The following is a 16031-nucleotide window of genomic DNA, read 5'->3' on the forward strand; positions in this document are numbered from 1 at the left end:
CGGCTGAGTGCATCAGCGCGGCTCACGCGCCTTACGCTGGAGGTCATCTGCGGCGGGTAGACTTTGTAAGCCGAGATGGCGCGTGTATTCGTGCGCGCTAGTTGGAGGTCGCGCAATCCGAGTTTTGGATACGTGGTACAGACCACGTGGTGAAGCAAGTGGCTGCACGAAGCGTTCTCTTTGGGACAAGCCGGCAGTCCTCATTATAACAGCGTTGTCACAGCGACTGCTCGTGATCGTGCTTTTGCTAGTTAGCCAAATGCTTACAGCAATTTATTCGGCCAATAAAACTGCAAACCTTACGTCGTGCGATTGTGTAACATACTTTGCTATCTTTATCAGTGTTTCGCCTTTCGTACGACACTGCGACTCTTTTTCGAAAGAAAGAGAAAATGTGCATGAAGTGTGAAATTGGTCCCGCCACCAATTAAACTAACCACAAATCACAATTGCAAACTAATCACACTTAATATTGGATAGTTAGGAGCCGTTACTGGCATACACTGATTTATTGCTGTAATTGTCCCTTTTATTTTGTGTTTCTTTGTAGCTATACCCCCTCTAATGTCTGAGGGCAGTCACGTACCCCCCCCCCCCCCGAAATTAAGACGCATACCCCCTACCCCCTCCCCGCCCACGCCACCACTTCTCACACACATTCCTAAAGCGCCGCGAAATCAATGTTCAAACTTGACAGCTATTCGGGGTTCAACATTTTGCTGCCTATTTCACTCCTTTTGGATGGCGGTAGTTATCGGCGTCTCCTGCGATGTGAAGGCCAGTTTCCTCATCAATTCGGTGTCCGCGCGATAAACTCGAGATGCATTCAGTTGTCGCCGTCTATTCAATGGTCACGCGCATCGTTGTTGCTTCTTAATTCAACCTTCTTCGTTTAGACTGATTCAGGGACGGGGAAGGTATTCAGTTCGTGATCAGCTGGTCTGTATGCACGTGGAGCGAGTTGCAACCAGAGAAAATACCAGTTGCGTTTAACTTTTTGTTTCATTATTTCCTCGAGTGACGGCTCGCCGCGACGCTGAGAGATCCTCAGAAACATATACCCGTCATATGGGTTATAGACAAGGTGCAAAATAAAATAATGCGAGACAGCGTCTATCATCAAACCCTGTAATAACCGTTAAACCCTTAAGCAATATGACTGTCACCCGTTACCTCGTCTGCTTTTTCCCTAATTGTACAGCATTTTCATGGAAAATGGGCAACTGGAAACAAGAGTGGCAAGGAGCTGACAAATTAAGCTATCTACTAAGGGAGAGAGCCAAAGCAACAGCCAAACAGGAAATAAAAGCGAAAATTACCAAATTTAACCGTTGTTTGTGAAAATATTTATGAATCAACATATTTAATTTAAAGAGGAAGCAGTGATAACGCCGTCGGAAGTGGAGGACAATTCTGTGTGTTAATGACGCTTCAACAGTTATCATTCGAGTCACCTAACGTAGCCGCTTCTCTGCTGTGCTTATGTAGGTGTTTTTCTAACCTTCCGCGGTGGGCGCAGTACGTGTAGAATCGCAGCTTCCTGCGCCATATGCGGCTGTACGCGACTGGCGGCCACGTATCCTTACGTAACTTCCCGAATAACAATACGAGTCGGTTGTGGCACTTCTGTCAGAGCAGTAAACGAGGGATCCAAAAGATCTGTGATTGTTCCACGAATATATATTTCTCTATAATTCTTCCAGAGCTCATTCAAAAAACGCTACTATAGTCGAAGTCTGCAATGAACCCCCGTCCACGACCTCATAACTGCCAGCCACTGTTCCTCCGCGAGGCCGCAAATAATTCGTACTTCAAACTTTTTCTGTTATCCAAATAAGGCGGTAACTACAACAATGAAATTATTAGCCCGTAATTTTATACCTTTCCCCTCGCCTATTATAGTGGAATGGCGAATGCCTAATTCTTTATTGAACTGAAATAACATGCCTGCTTCGCTACAGCTATTTGTTGTGAAGTTTCACTTCAGTTGGCCGTGAAGTTTCATGAGTAAAACGGGTTCAGCAGTGAAACGAACTGCACAGCAGACTTTTGAAGAGTGAAATGCTCAGAATCCTTACATTTTGTCCATGTCTGCTGCACAACTCATTGCTTCCGCCGATGAAAAGACCCTTCAAGAACAGCAGACGCTCCGGAGGTATCAAGTACGACGCCATTTTGAAAAGGCCGCATGACGACGATTTTGTTTGCTGCTGTGATTTGCTGGCGGAGTAACAAAACTCCGCGCAGTCCGTGTGCCTTTGTTGTCAACTGCTGTTCTTTTAGGTTCTATTCTACTAAAGTTATCTTTATTTTGCACTCTCGGGGCTTCTTTACTTGTTCGTGGCAGTGTTCTTCCTGCGCGAGTTCATTTGACGTGGTTCTTTGCTTGCCAAGTAAAGGAGAGGTGGATCGCACAGGCGTGCCTGTAAAATACACCTTATTTCATTTCTTTTTTGTGGGTTTATGCATTTTTATGGCGAATGGTGGGCGCTATTCACATTTGTACTAGTAAAGGCACCCCCCTCATTTGTACAGAAAAGTTGCCTTGGGTTGCCCCCCCTCCCCCCCCCGAAAAAAATCCTGGGTACGTGCCTGTCTGAGGGTCACATAAGTAAGTCAATAAATATACTGCAGCCCGGATTTCTGTGTAATAGCTGCAAGTGATCTAACCGAAGCCATGTGAACTGGCGACCTGTAATGACAGTCGTATTTGCGTGAAACGTCGCAGCAATGAAGCTCCCACCTTTCTATTTTTTTTTCGCACTGCGCTAAAAATCATACACGAATCGGATAGGGTAACGTTAGTCGCTTCTGCACGCTGGAAGCTTCCTTATTATTTAAGGGCATATTTAAAAATAAATTTCAGCTCGTAACGACCGGCCGCCTTCGTTTTGAAAGTCTGATCTCACGGGTGGCCAGCGCTTGTCCACACGATGCGATCCAGCGTATACAGAATGTTTTCTGAGTGCTGCATGACCCAGCTCTTCACGCCAAATTCTAACTACCCGCAAAACAATGCCTACCAAGGCAAACTCGCAGTGGCATACCCGATAGCACGAGTTCTATATCAGCCCTGATTAGCGAATGTCTAGTGCAAGCACCAGTAGTTGAATTTGTGCGTTCGACCTACCTGATAAGAAGGGCCACAGAACTGCACGAAAACAACGGATAAAAAAAAAAGCAGACGCACACGTAGATAAGGTCAGAAAGCTTTATTAACTTACGTTTAAAGATAGTAATGGGAGTCCAAGTGTAGGAACTCACAAACACACGAACGCAGGCCGTTGACAATCAAACCAACACTACTTGCTCACACGCAAGCGTAAGCACCCATCGGCGCAAACAAACACGAGAAAAAACATGCATACAAGCATCGCAGCACGTCTTATCGAAGATAGCGGTAAGTAACTCACTTATCTTATTCTGTCCCCTCTTTATCGGTCAGTTCCGTTGTCTTGAGCAACAAACAATACGTTTCGCGGCTTTCCTCTAAAGACACAGTTTGTTACGCTCTTCCACAGTATGCCACGTCACGTCGCCATTGTTTTCATTGTTCTCACCAACTGTCTTCTGTTTCATCTGCTCGCAATCTACACCCGCAATAGCGCCATCGTGTTTGCCATAACCTTCTCTTGCATTCTTGGGAACGTTATAGGCATAACGTTAATTTAGCTTTTATTAACGTTATGCCTATAAAGCTAATTTAGCTTTTAATTCGAGGAAACAATCGAACATATCCTGTGTCATTGTCCTCGCTACAGCTCCCAGAGACAGTCGATCGTGACGGCGTTGGCACGCCTCGATGACCGGCCGTTTTCTGAGCAGACAATCTTGGAGTGCCGGCTCATGCGACCTTCACGCCAGAAGACGGTAAAGGCCCTACTGAGATTTTTCCGGTCAAGCGGCCTGCTTAAACGAGTGTGACGCTCCTGCGTTGCTTTGTTTGTTTGTGTGTGCGTGTGTGTGTTCCTAATTTCTTTTTCTTTCCCCTCCCTCACTTTTTCATGCGTGCGCATTTAAGATCTTTCTGTCTCCCCTTACACCTTCCACAGTGCAGGGTAACAAACAGGATATCTATCTTCCAGTTAACCTCCCTGCCTTTCTCATCTCCTTTGTCTCTCTCCCTCTCTCTCTCGAGCTTTTCATTGGGACAGCCTCCCGTAAGTTTCTAAACATACTACATTATCCATGACAAATTCGTATAGATCGAACCATTCTCTCTGCGCAGACTCCGTTTTTATTTTAGCGCACACTACATATATACATATATACATATAAGTGGTGGAATCCGTCTGGCGATGACTGCCGACAGCAATGCCTTCAGCACTGAATCAATGTAGCGACACAACGTATCGCCACCGTCAAAAGCAGGTATATATGAGGCGTATACTGCAGCGAGATTACTACTTCGCGCTTTCTTAAGAGCATTAACTCGCCAAATCCTCGTCATCGGTGAGAAAACCGTCAAGCTAGCGCAGAAGGACGCCCACTGCGACCTACAGAGCTTGTTCGTATGGCGTCGAATGGCAGAGTTAAGCCTATTGAAGGTCGTCTTCAAGGATCTGTCATCCTTCTTCCGCATCAGTTGTCGCTCCGCCCTTCTGCGCGCGGCGCAAAGGTTCCTGAGTTTTAAATCCGGAGTCGGAAAATGAGTAGGCAACTTGACCGCTGTGGTAGCAGCCATCTTACCAGAAATCATTTTGTCAATCACATCACCAGAAACACAGGCAAGTTGCTCCCTGTATTTGTCCCAATTAACAACATGGCTAATTTTAGAGTCGCGCAAATGGAAGTCGGCAGTAAACACAAAAATTGGATAGTGATCACTTCCCATGCGGTCAGGCAGTCTTGCTGGTGATTCTCGACCTAGTAGACCTTTTGAAGCGCTTGCACTGCGCAAGCAGAAACCTCTCGTGTGCTTGGCAGAGGAATTTGCAGATGCATTTGTAAGTGCAAGTTCAGGAATTCCTCCCTGCACTCCACCTGCAACATCTACGTCTGTGATGGACGCCCCGTTTACACTTCGAGAGCTACAGACAGCACTCAGCGGCCTGCGGCGTCGATGTGCACCAGGTCCTGACGGCATCACCAACCAGATGATGCAGAACCTACAACCAGATGATGCAGAACCTACCTCTGGAACACCGAAAGATGCTTCTAAGTTATCTCAATCGAGTGTGGGAGACTGGCGACGTTCCTCCTTCATGGAAAGTGGCTCGCGTTGTCCCAGTGCTGAAGCCCGGCAAAGAAATGACAGACTTGGCCTCATATCGTCCTGTATCACTGACGTCGTGCGTGGCTAAGCTTATGGAGAAGCTGGCAAGTAAGCGTTTATCTTGGTGGCTCGAAGATAGAAGGGCTCTGCCAACATGCATGACTGGATTCCGAACAGGTTTAAGCGCGCAGGACAGCGTCTTGGACTTGATAAGCCATATTGAACATCATAGAGCTTTCGGCCTTTCAACACTAGTTATTTTCCTAGACGTATCAAAGGCTTATGATACCATCCTTCAGAGCTCAATACTAAATAGTTTGCAGGCCATGGGCGTACAGGGTTATCTTCTGCGCTTCATTCACTCATTTATCAGTGATCGGAAAATTCAAGTGCAGTTAGGAAGTACCACAAGCACCGAAAGGGTGGTATCGCGAGGTGTACCTCAAGGAAGTGTTCTTTCCCCAACGCTCTTTAACGTTGCAATGGCTGGTCTTCCCGCTGAAGTGCAAAAACATTGCAGGCATGTCCATATGTCGATATACGCGGACGACATCTGCCTTTGGATAACCGGATATCAACACAAGCGTTTAGCTCTGATAGCTCGACAGGCATTACTTTCAGTTCAAAATTACCTTCAAGGTGTGGGGTTGACTCTCTCGGTGGAAAAATCTGGTAGAGGAAGAAGGTATGCGCGGCTGAAAATAGACCTTAATCAATCTTGTCTTCGACAATTTAAACACAAGCGCTTTTTGGGCGTCATTATCGACTACCGCCTACAGTGGCGACGAGCTGTGGACTCGGTTGTGACATCGATATCTTCGCGTCTCAATGTAATCCGTAGAGTTGCAAGTGAGCAATGGGGAAATCACCCTTCTTCAATGATCAGGTTGCACGATGCACTAGTGACGAGTCGAATAATGTATCAGCTCCCTTTAATTTCCCCATCGATATCACAGCTGGAACGACTTGAGGTTCTGCACAGAAAGGGCCTAAGAAGGGCTCTTGGCGTTCCGCAGGCTGCTCCTAACAATGCAGTACTTTATGAATCTCTATCGAGACCTCTTAGCTTAGTCGCTTCACAGAGGTTATTGATGCAAATTGGCCGCCTCAAACAGACGGCAGCTGGCCGAGCCCTTCTACAGCGCCTTCGAAAGAGATCCGAGTCCCGAGCGTACTTGGCCCTTAATACTCTTGGTTACCTGGGTCTTGACACTAGAGGTCGAATTAAGAGGTCGAAACCACCTTGGTCTTTCGCGAGCCTCGATAGTTCGTTGGCAGTTCCTCACGTTCGTGCTAAGCGGAGTTCTCCTTTGGCAGCAACGCGTTCGCTCGTACTGGAACATCTTGAAACGGAATATGCACGTCACCTTCAAATTTTTACTGATGGCTCTGTGGACAAGGTCAGAGGATCTAGTGCAGCTGCTTTTCACATTCCCTCTTTGAACTTTGATTGGTCCGTTCGCTTCACTGCAGTCGTGTCCTCCACAACGGCCGAAAGCGTTGCCATTGAGGCAGCTCTCAAAAAGCTACGGTTTTGTACGCCTCAACCTGTGGTCATTCTTACAGATTCGAAATCCGCCCTTCAAAGGTTAGAGCACGGATTCCCTACTGATGCCTTATCTCTAAGCTCCCTACGTTCGGTACAAAATCTCAGTGTCAAAGGCTTCTCCATACGATTCCAATGGGTGCCATCACACATAGGTATCATAGGCAACGAGATGGCGGACAGCCTCGCCCATAGAGCGCTGTCTGGGAATCCTTCGAGAAAAGTGCCTCAAGAAGACGGGAGACTCTTCAGAGAAGCGGTGTCGTGCCACTTCAGTTCTTTGTGGAGCTCACCTCACAAGCCATGTGTGATCAAGGGTCTCCAAAGAAACCAAGCAACCTTACTGCTACGCATTCGCACGGGCTCTGCTCGTACCCCTGCGTGGATGTTTAAGACTGGCCTGGCGTTATCACCATTATGTTCAACGTGTGGTGTGTGTGGTGACATTGAACATTACCTAATGTGCTGTACTGTGTATAACGCGGAAAGGAGGGTGTTATTCGGGTCTCTCAAGAACACAGGACTTCCTCACAGTTCGCTTCAGGACATAGTTTTCCCGCGCGGGAACCGGTTGTGTAGGAAGGAGGTCTCTCGCCTTCTGTTAAATTACCTACAGGACACGGATTTGGCTTCAACATGGTGAACTGAGGAGTGAACATTTGTAATTGGGAGGTCTGTGTCGGATTACGTGATTTAATTATTTTAAGTGTCGCTACGGTGGAGCAATTGCCGGCAGCAACTGCAAGGCTAATCCCACCAGTAGCCTACAACAACTCAACTCAACTCAACAACTTCTTAAGAGCATTAGGCGCCATCTAGCGCCTTTTCCGCGAAGCCTGCGTGTGGCCTCCGAAATGCATGGCGCGCCGGTGCGCGCGAACGCTGAAAAACGCGTCACGTGTCAACCGGGCTCCTCCCTCGCGCTTCTTTCCTACGAAGCCTTCGATGTCAGCGCCGCCTCCCGCCGTACAGGGTGGTGACACCCTTTGACCAGGCCCGTGCGGCACTACCGCTATATTGTGTCGTAGCTGTTGAAGCGGCCGTACATGTGTGTGCATTAGTCAGTGCGGCGCTGTCGTGTTGCCTGGTGTTTGTAATTTGCGCGGTGCTGCAGACGTGTTCGCTAAGTTAATTAACTTAGCGAACACGTCTTACCTTGCGAGCCGGAGAAGTTAACTTCTCCGGCTCGCAAGGTAAGATGAAAACTGCGTGACAGTTTTATGTTTAAAAACACTCCGTCATGCCCGTATGCTGAACACCTTTGTGCACTATAGCCAAACGGAAAAAGGACAACTGGGACTTAATTTGCCCGCGAGCGAGAACGCAGTAAAAATTCTGCAAGAACCTTGTTCTGTTAAGCCAATATATTTAAACTTGTGTATTCGTGTGAAACGCTGTTCAGGAGATTTCCTGAAGCACTAGGCATTTTCCCTCGTAGTCACTTATTCAAGGCGATGAGAAGCATTCTCAAATCCCATACGTAGTTTTCCACAACAGTATGCACTGAGCACCGAAATGTTAGGAAAGTGTCCTTGGGGAGTTTTCTCATGATGCGGCTCAGCCCTTATATTTGCACTGATCGTACCAGTCAGATATATCGAAAGGGATGTAATATATATAGTGACAACTATATATTTCGGCAATAAGGTTTCCCTTTCGCTTGGTGACATGTGCCGCTATATACTGTTCTTTCTCGCATTGCTGTGCTCATCTATGGCTTGCTATATAACAGAACGTAAGACAAATGTGTTTTTCAGCTTAACGTTTAGGCATTATACTTATACAGGCAGGGAATATTATACTATACCACAGACCGGAAATATTCACAATCCAAACGCATGGACTTATACTTTAGGCTAGAAGTCTGCAACGACGGTGTTCATTTATCAGCGTTTAAAGGTGGCACGACAGAGATCACGTGCCTTGTTCTTGCTTTTCACTTGGAAGAGTAATAAATTCTATGGTTTTACGTGCCGAAACCGCGATATAATTATTCGGCGTAGTGGGGGACTTCGAAATAGTTTTGATCAGCTTCCTTTAACGTGCTCCTAAATCTACGTACACGAGTGGTTTTGCAGTTTGCCATCATTGAATTTCAGCAGCTGCGGCCGTGATCGAAACCACGACCTCAAGCTTGGTTTTTGACACTTTACTAATGTAAGACGGTTTTCGGCCACGTGCTGTTTATGATTCTTAACTTTCACACGCACGATTTGTATCTCGATAACTACAACACCTTCAGTTATTGGCAACGCTGCCGTACCTATTCACCGCATTTTATCCTATGCATTTTTATGGCATTACTCAGCTATAGGTTTAGCCAAAGGATTATAAACCCTTTTGGAGGACAAGCTTTAGGTATACGTCATATGCATCAACATTATTTTCGAAACGTATTTGTGGGCGTAACAGAAGTGCGGAAGAAAAAAATTACTAATTATCTGCTGGGCTTGAAACTTATTCTAGAATTGTTTTACAGTAAGCGTTCCACTCTGTCTTTCACGTGAGATTAAGTATTGCAATGCACGTAAGAGTTCAATCTGCGCAAATTTTTAAAAATTTCCAATGTCAGTGAGCGAAGAACTAAAATTCCCGCTGTCTGTCATAGCACGCCTTTACGTGTTCCGACACAACATGGCGGCGCAAGCAGACGTGTCACCACCCTGTACGGAGAAGAGTGGTATCGAGGCCCCCTATTCTTTCCAGACACGCTGCGGCATCTGGTGGCGCTGCCGAGAAGTCCGCGCATGGCCTCCGAGACGAGAAGCACGGCGCGCCAGTGCGTGCGAACGCTGATAATTGTTCCCTCGTTTGCCGCACACTCAGTGTCACATGCTCAGTGTACCAAGCTGGCGAGAGGTTCAATGAAGAAAGGCACATGTCCACTGCAGTCGTGGCGCAGCTCGCTAAACCATTGGCGTTAAAGGTGTTCATTGAAAATCGGTGCATACCCAGTGCACTTGTGGTGCCGCCTGCTAATGCGTCGGGTTGCTGTCCTTGAGAAATCCATGCGACGTGGTTTCGATTCCGCACGGCCCCTTCCCCGGAATTTTTCCAGCCGGCGGCCTGGTCTCTTTTACGCCTGGAACGTCGGCTACGAACGCCGGCCCCATGCAGACAAGTGCAGAGTGGTACATGCCTTCAGGCAGACCAAAGGCCTGCTCAAAGTAATAGTTGTATTATTATGCAACAAGCATTGGAAACTTAACGGATAATAATAGAACCTTAGCGCCGCCCCCTTTCCACCACCCGAAAAAGATCCTGGCTACGTACCTGTAGACGGCCGTGTTGTTCGGACTTCATTTCCAAAAATAATTACAGCACAACGAAATACGGGATACGAGCAAAAACAGAAACGGTGTGCGAACTGTGGGGTTCGGGCACCTTAAAACGCTGACGTTATAAGTGCCTACATCTCCAAACTTGTGTTTTTAGCGTGATACCATGTTCGGACCTTTTTTTTGTTATTTTACAGTAGTTGTCATCAAAATAAATTGAAATAATGTTGCTTCCGGCCAGCAACATTATTTCGCTCCTGTCGTGTTTTTCGTCTTTCTTCTTACTTTTTTTTATTCCATACATGCACACCGCAAGCTAATTCACACACATAACGGTGTTTTATGCGTTTGTAACTCATGCCTCTGCACCCCCTCAAAATGGGCGTTTTCAAATAACAAACACCATTGTGAGGGCGTAATTCGCAAAATCATACATTTAGCAATGTCCGATCTTAAAAGGGTGCAATTACAAGATAACGCCCTTCGGGTAGCGATAAAATATGATTTAAAAAAGTCATAAATAATCTGTATATCATCATCCTGTACAATTAAACTGCCATCTGTATGAATATTTACAAAACAAACGAAATAAGCTCTACTATGCGTCAAAGTTTGCATGCTGGCGCGAGCTCAACACAAGAATCGCCAAATTATAATGTTGTAACCGTATAACTAACAAAACAGCGCACACATGATATCAAACAGATGACAGGTAGCGCAAGCTGCGTCTCGCTCAGTGGCTATGCTCAGTGGCTATGGTGTTACGCTGCTGAGCACGAGGTCGCGGGATCGAATCCCGGCCGCGGTGGCCGCATTTCGATGGAGGCGAAAACCCCGGTGTATTTAGGTGCACGTTGAAGAACCCCCAGACGGTCGAAATTTCCGGAGTCCTCCACTACGGCGTGCCTCGTAATCATAAAGTGGTTTTGGCACGTAAAACCCCACAATTTAATTTAACTTTTTAAGAGCGACCTAATCGGTGTTTACACCAGTGCATTCGAGGTCACCGATCGGAACGGTGAGCGGCAGTGTATTTTGCATGAATAAGCGCCAACCTGCCGGCATTTGCGACACCTATCGTGCTTGCTCTTATGTGTTAGCGAACAAATAACATACAATTGTTATTTGAGCAGTATCTCAAGACAGAGACGTGCAAGAATAAATACCAGCATCAGCTTTACTGCATTGTCAAAATAAAACATCCTTAAACCCTTATAAGTCAGGCGTAACCCCATAAGGCACCCTTATTAGAGTGATCTTTGTGTGCTCATCAATTTGTCCTATATGTAACCTTGACCTACCTACATATATATATATATATATATATATATATATATATATATATATTGTTTCGAGTCGTTACCACCCCCACTTGAAAAAAAGAAAACGATTCATGTGAGTAAATCTATGTTTTCTGTATTTTTATTACAGAAGCATGCGGCACCGATGCGGGCGTAATCCGAGAAATTTCGATACGAATAACTCGGAGAACGTGTGTAATTATGGAGCTTCGCGACAAAATCGTTTCGATAGAAACGTTCTTGCGCTTTTCTTTTCCTTTTTTTTCGCTCAAGCTGTCTACAGGAGAACGCTGCTCTCCGAAAGTGAGCGTTCGATAACCCCGCGCGCTCTTCTCGCAGGCCTGGTCGGCAGAGTACTGGGTGCAGCGGGGCGCCGACCGTTCGAAATTGATCGTGGGGCTCCCGCTGTACGGGCGCACCTACACGCTGCTGCGGCAGGAGTCGCACGGCTTCGATGCGCCAGCCACGGGCATTGGACCGGGCAATGGCTCCGTTGCCTACCCCTGGGTGCGTATATACAAGCTGTATACAAACACACACACACGCACAAGGAGAAAAGCAGGGCCGTTTATAACCTGACAAAGATTTGCTACCGTACGCGGGGGAAAGGGATCCAGATATATTTTAGACAGTGCGGCGCACATAAAGGGCATTTTAGGGCCAACAGCTTTCTTTGGATACCGTGGCAGTTTTTCCCAATTTGACCGGATGACGTCACCACTCGGGTAGAAATGGTCGTCGCCGTTTCGCCTCCACGCACTTGAAGCGGAGGCGTTGAATTTCCCTTTCTCCGAAGCGAGGTCACGTGGTTTAGCGTGCGCAGCGTGGCGCGGGCGTGCTTTCTCGGCGCGTGAACGTTGACATCCTTCCACTTTTTTATTTTCTGGGGTGAGGATATGCTCTGATATCATTTTTTAATAAACTTTCATTCACCGGCCGTAGCGGAGGTAACGCAACACTGATTTTTAACAGGGATAAGCGGGCTAGTTGGTGGTCGTTATTGGAATGCATCATGTAACCGCACAAAAACAAGGGACAAAGAAGGAACACACAAGACAGGCGCGAACTTCCGCGCCTGTCTTATGTGTTTTTTTCTTTGTCCCTTGTTTTTGTGCGGTTACATGATGCATTCCAACAACCAGGCACGTACCCAGGATTTTTTTTCGGGGGGGGCCCACCACCTCCATCATCATCATCATCATCATCAGCTTGTTTTTATGTCCACTGCAGGACGAAGGCCTCCCTGCGATCTCCAATTACCCCTGTCCTGCGCCAACCGATTCCAACTAGCGCCCGTGAATTTACTCATTTCATCGCTCCACCTAGTGTTTTGTCGTCCTCGATTGCGTTTCTCTTCTCTTGGTACCCATTCTGTAACCCTGATGGTCCAACGGTTATCTAACCGGCCCATTACATGACCTGCCCAGCTACATTTCTTCCTCTTGATGTCAATTAGAATATCGTCTATACCCGTTCGCTCTCTGATCCAAACCGCTCTCTTTCTCTCTTAACGTTATGCCTAGCAATCTTCGTTCGATCGCTCTTAGCGCGGTCCTTAACTTGCTCTCAAGTCTCTGCCCCATATGCACTGGCGAAATGCACTGAGAAATGCACTGGCACTGGGCATTTTGCACTGGCAAAATGCACTGATTGCACACCTTACTTTTCAATAATAATGGTAAGCTTCCAGTCAGGAGCTGGCAATGTCTGCTGTATGCGACCCAACCTATTTTTATTATTCTGTGAATTTCCTTCTCATGATCAGGGTTCCCTGTGATTAATTGACCTAGGTAAACGTACTCCTTCACAGTCTCTAGTGGCCGACTGGCGATCCTGATCTCTTGTTCCTTTGCCCGGCTATTTATCATTATCATCATCTTCTGCATATTAATATTCTCACACTCTCTCTGTTAAGGTCTCCAATCATTTGTTGTAACTCGTCTGCATTGTTGTTGAATAGAACAATGTCATCGGCAAACCGAAGGTTGCTGAGATATTTGCCGTCGATCTTTACTCCTAAGCCTTCACATTTTAATAGCTTGAATTCTTCTAAGCACGCAGTGAATAGCTTTGGAGAAATTGTGTCTCCCTGTCTGACCCCTTTCTCTATAGGTATCTCCCTCCTTTTCTTGTGTAGAATTAAGGTAGCTGTAGAACCTCTGTAGATATTCTTACGCGAAGGACGAGTCAGTAAGCCGAGAAACTATTTACAGATTATATTTACAACAACGGTTGCAGCGCTGACCGGTTAGATTCACAGCGCGAGCCCAGTTCGTTCTTCCTCCTCTTTTCTGGAGTGATGGTGCCTACGTGCTTCGTTCAAACAAACAAATACCACGCGCATGTAACAATATTTTCCAAGCTTTTTACGTGAGCGTTCTGTACTCCTTGATTACGTGGTGCCTCTAGGATTGCTGGTATCTCTACCGAATCAAATGCCTTTTTGTAATCTATATAAGCCACATAGAGAGGCTAATTGTACTCTGCAGATTTCGCGATCACCTGATTGATGACATGGATGTGATCCATTGTAAGGTATCTCTTCCTGAAGCCAGCCTGTTCCCTTGGTCGACAAAATCCAGTGTTGCCCTTATTCTATTGGAGATCATTTTGGTAAATATTTTATATAATACTGGGAGCAAGCTAATGGTCCCATAACTTTTCAATTCTTTAACGTCTCCTTTTTTGTGGATTAGTATAATGTCTGCATTCTTCCAGTTTTCTGGGACCCTTGCAGTCGATAGACACTTCGTATAAAGAGCCGCCAGTTTTCCAAGAATTATGTCTCCTCCATCTTTGATTAAATCGACTGTTACTCCACCTTATCCTCCCGCTCTTCATCGTTTCATGTCTTGCAGGGCCCTTCTGACCTCATCGCTAGTTATAGGAGAGTTTCTGTATCCTGTTCATTACTGTTTCTAAGTCAGGTATCGTGACTCCCCTGGGTACTGTATACAGGTCAGCTTAGAATTTTTCCACTGCTTTTGCTATATCTTCGAGATTGCTGATGATATTATCCTTCTTATCTTTTAGTGCATACATCATGGTTTGTCCTATGCCAGGTTTCTTTTTTACTGATTTCAGGCTGCGTTCATTTTTTACGGCTTCTTCAGTCTTTCTCATGTTATAGTTTCGAATATCAGTTATTTTGTCCTTGTTGATCAGTTTTGACAGTTCCGCGAATTGCGTAACGCTGTGCGGCCGCCAGTCCCATACAACCGCGTAGAGCGCAGGACTCTGCGATTCTAGACGTACTGCGCTCACCGCGGAAGGTTAGAAAAACACCCACATAAGCACAGCAGACAAGTGGCTACGTGAGGCGGTTCGACCGATAACTATAGAATCGTCATTCAAAACAAGTAATTGTTCTCCACTTCCGGCGGCGTTTTCTCTACTTCCTTTTTAAATAAAAAGATGTTGATCCATAAATATTCTCATAAACAACGGTTAACGTTTTTATTATTCGCTTTTGCTTGCAGTTTGGTTGTTGCCTCGGCTCTCTCCCTTAGCAGATCGCTTAATTTCTCAACTCCTTGCGATTTTTGTTTCCAGTTGCCAATTTTGCACGAAAAGTGCTATACAGTTAGGGAAAAATAGACGAGGTAACGGGCGACAGTCATCATGCTTATGGGTTTAAGGGTTATTGCAGGGTTTCACGATGGACGCTCTTTCACATTATTTTATTTCCTACCTTATCTATCCCATATCATGCGTATATGGTTCCGGGCATCTGCCAGCGTCGCGGTGAGCCGCAACTCAAGGAAATAATGAAGGAAAGAGATAAGTTAAACGCAATTGGCGTTTTCTCCGGCCGCAACTCGTCCCATGAGAGCACAGACCAGCTGAGTAACAGCCGCATCCCTCTACTGGTCCCAGGATCAGCCTAAACAAAGAAGGTTGAACTAACCAAAGCAACAGCTATGCGCGTGACGGTTGAATAGATGGTGACAAATGAACGCATCTCGAGTTAATCGCGTGGGTGCGGAATCTATCAGAAAACCGTCCTTCACATTACAAGAGATGCCGATAACTACCGCCATCTAAAAGCAGTGAAAAAGGCAGCATAATGCTGACCGATGAACAGCTGCCAAGTCTTAACATTGATCTGGCGGCGCTTTAGGAATGTGTGGGGAATGGTGGCATGGGTGGGGAGGGGGGGGGGGGGAGGTATGCCACTTGATTTCGGGGGGGGGCCCGGGCCCCCCCGGGCCCCCCCCTGGGTACGTGCCTGCCAACAACGCTCATTCCCGGCACGAATCAAACACTGTCGATGCTGTACACCGGACGTGCGTGGTCACGTGGCTTCGTGCCGAGCGAGAGCCGCGTTCTGCGCAGAATGCCGACATCGTCTACAGCAAATGAATGTGACGTGAGTCGGCGGCAGGTCCGGCTATTCGACTACTTAGAGAATCGTGTGCGATGGCCTCTGCACTACATTTTTGTTTTCGGCAGCGCATTATTAGCGGCTGTGGACATTGATAAATATGCCTGATGATTAATTCACTGACTTATATAGTTTCTAAGGTCTACCCATTAACTTCATAATTACCTTAAGGCACATAATACAACCGTTGAGCTGAAGGCCGTCTGTGTGTATTGAAGGCGCGTGCAGGCGTCCACACTCTTGCCGTTAGAGGGCACGCACACCACGCCACGAGGCGAACAAAGCGATATTATTGCCTTGCCACTTA

At 46.5% G+C, this 16031-nt stretch overlaps 1 protein-coding gene across 1 annotated transcript in view; it reads left to right on the top strand.

The window, feature by feature from the left end:
- Positions 1–16031, top strand: part of LOC135908044 (acidic mammalian chitinase-like) — a 40351-nt gene that overhangs the window by 11810 nt on the left and 12510 nt on the right. Inside the window, exon 6 of the mRNA XM_065439824.1 lies at positions 11680–11847. Coding sequence (XP_065295896.1) covers positions 11680–11847 — 168 coding nt within the window. The remainder of the gene's footprint in view (positions 1–11679; positions 11848–16031) is intronic.

This window comes from Dermacentor albipictus, chromosome 1 (assembly GCF_038994185.2).
Source record: "Dermacentor albipictus isolate Rhodes 1998 colony chromosome 1, USDA_Dalb.pri_finalv2, whole genome shotgun sequence".
Lineage (NCBI taxonomy): Eukaryota > Metazoa > Arthropoda > Arachnida > Ixodida > Ixodidae > Dermacentor > Dermacentor albipictus.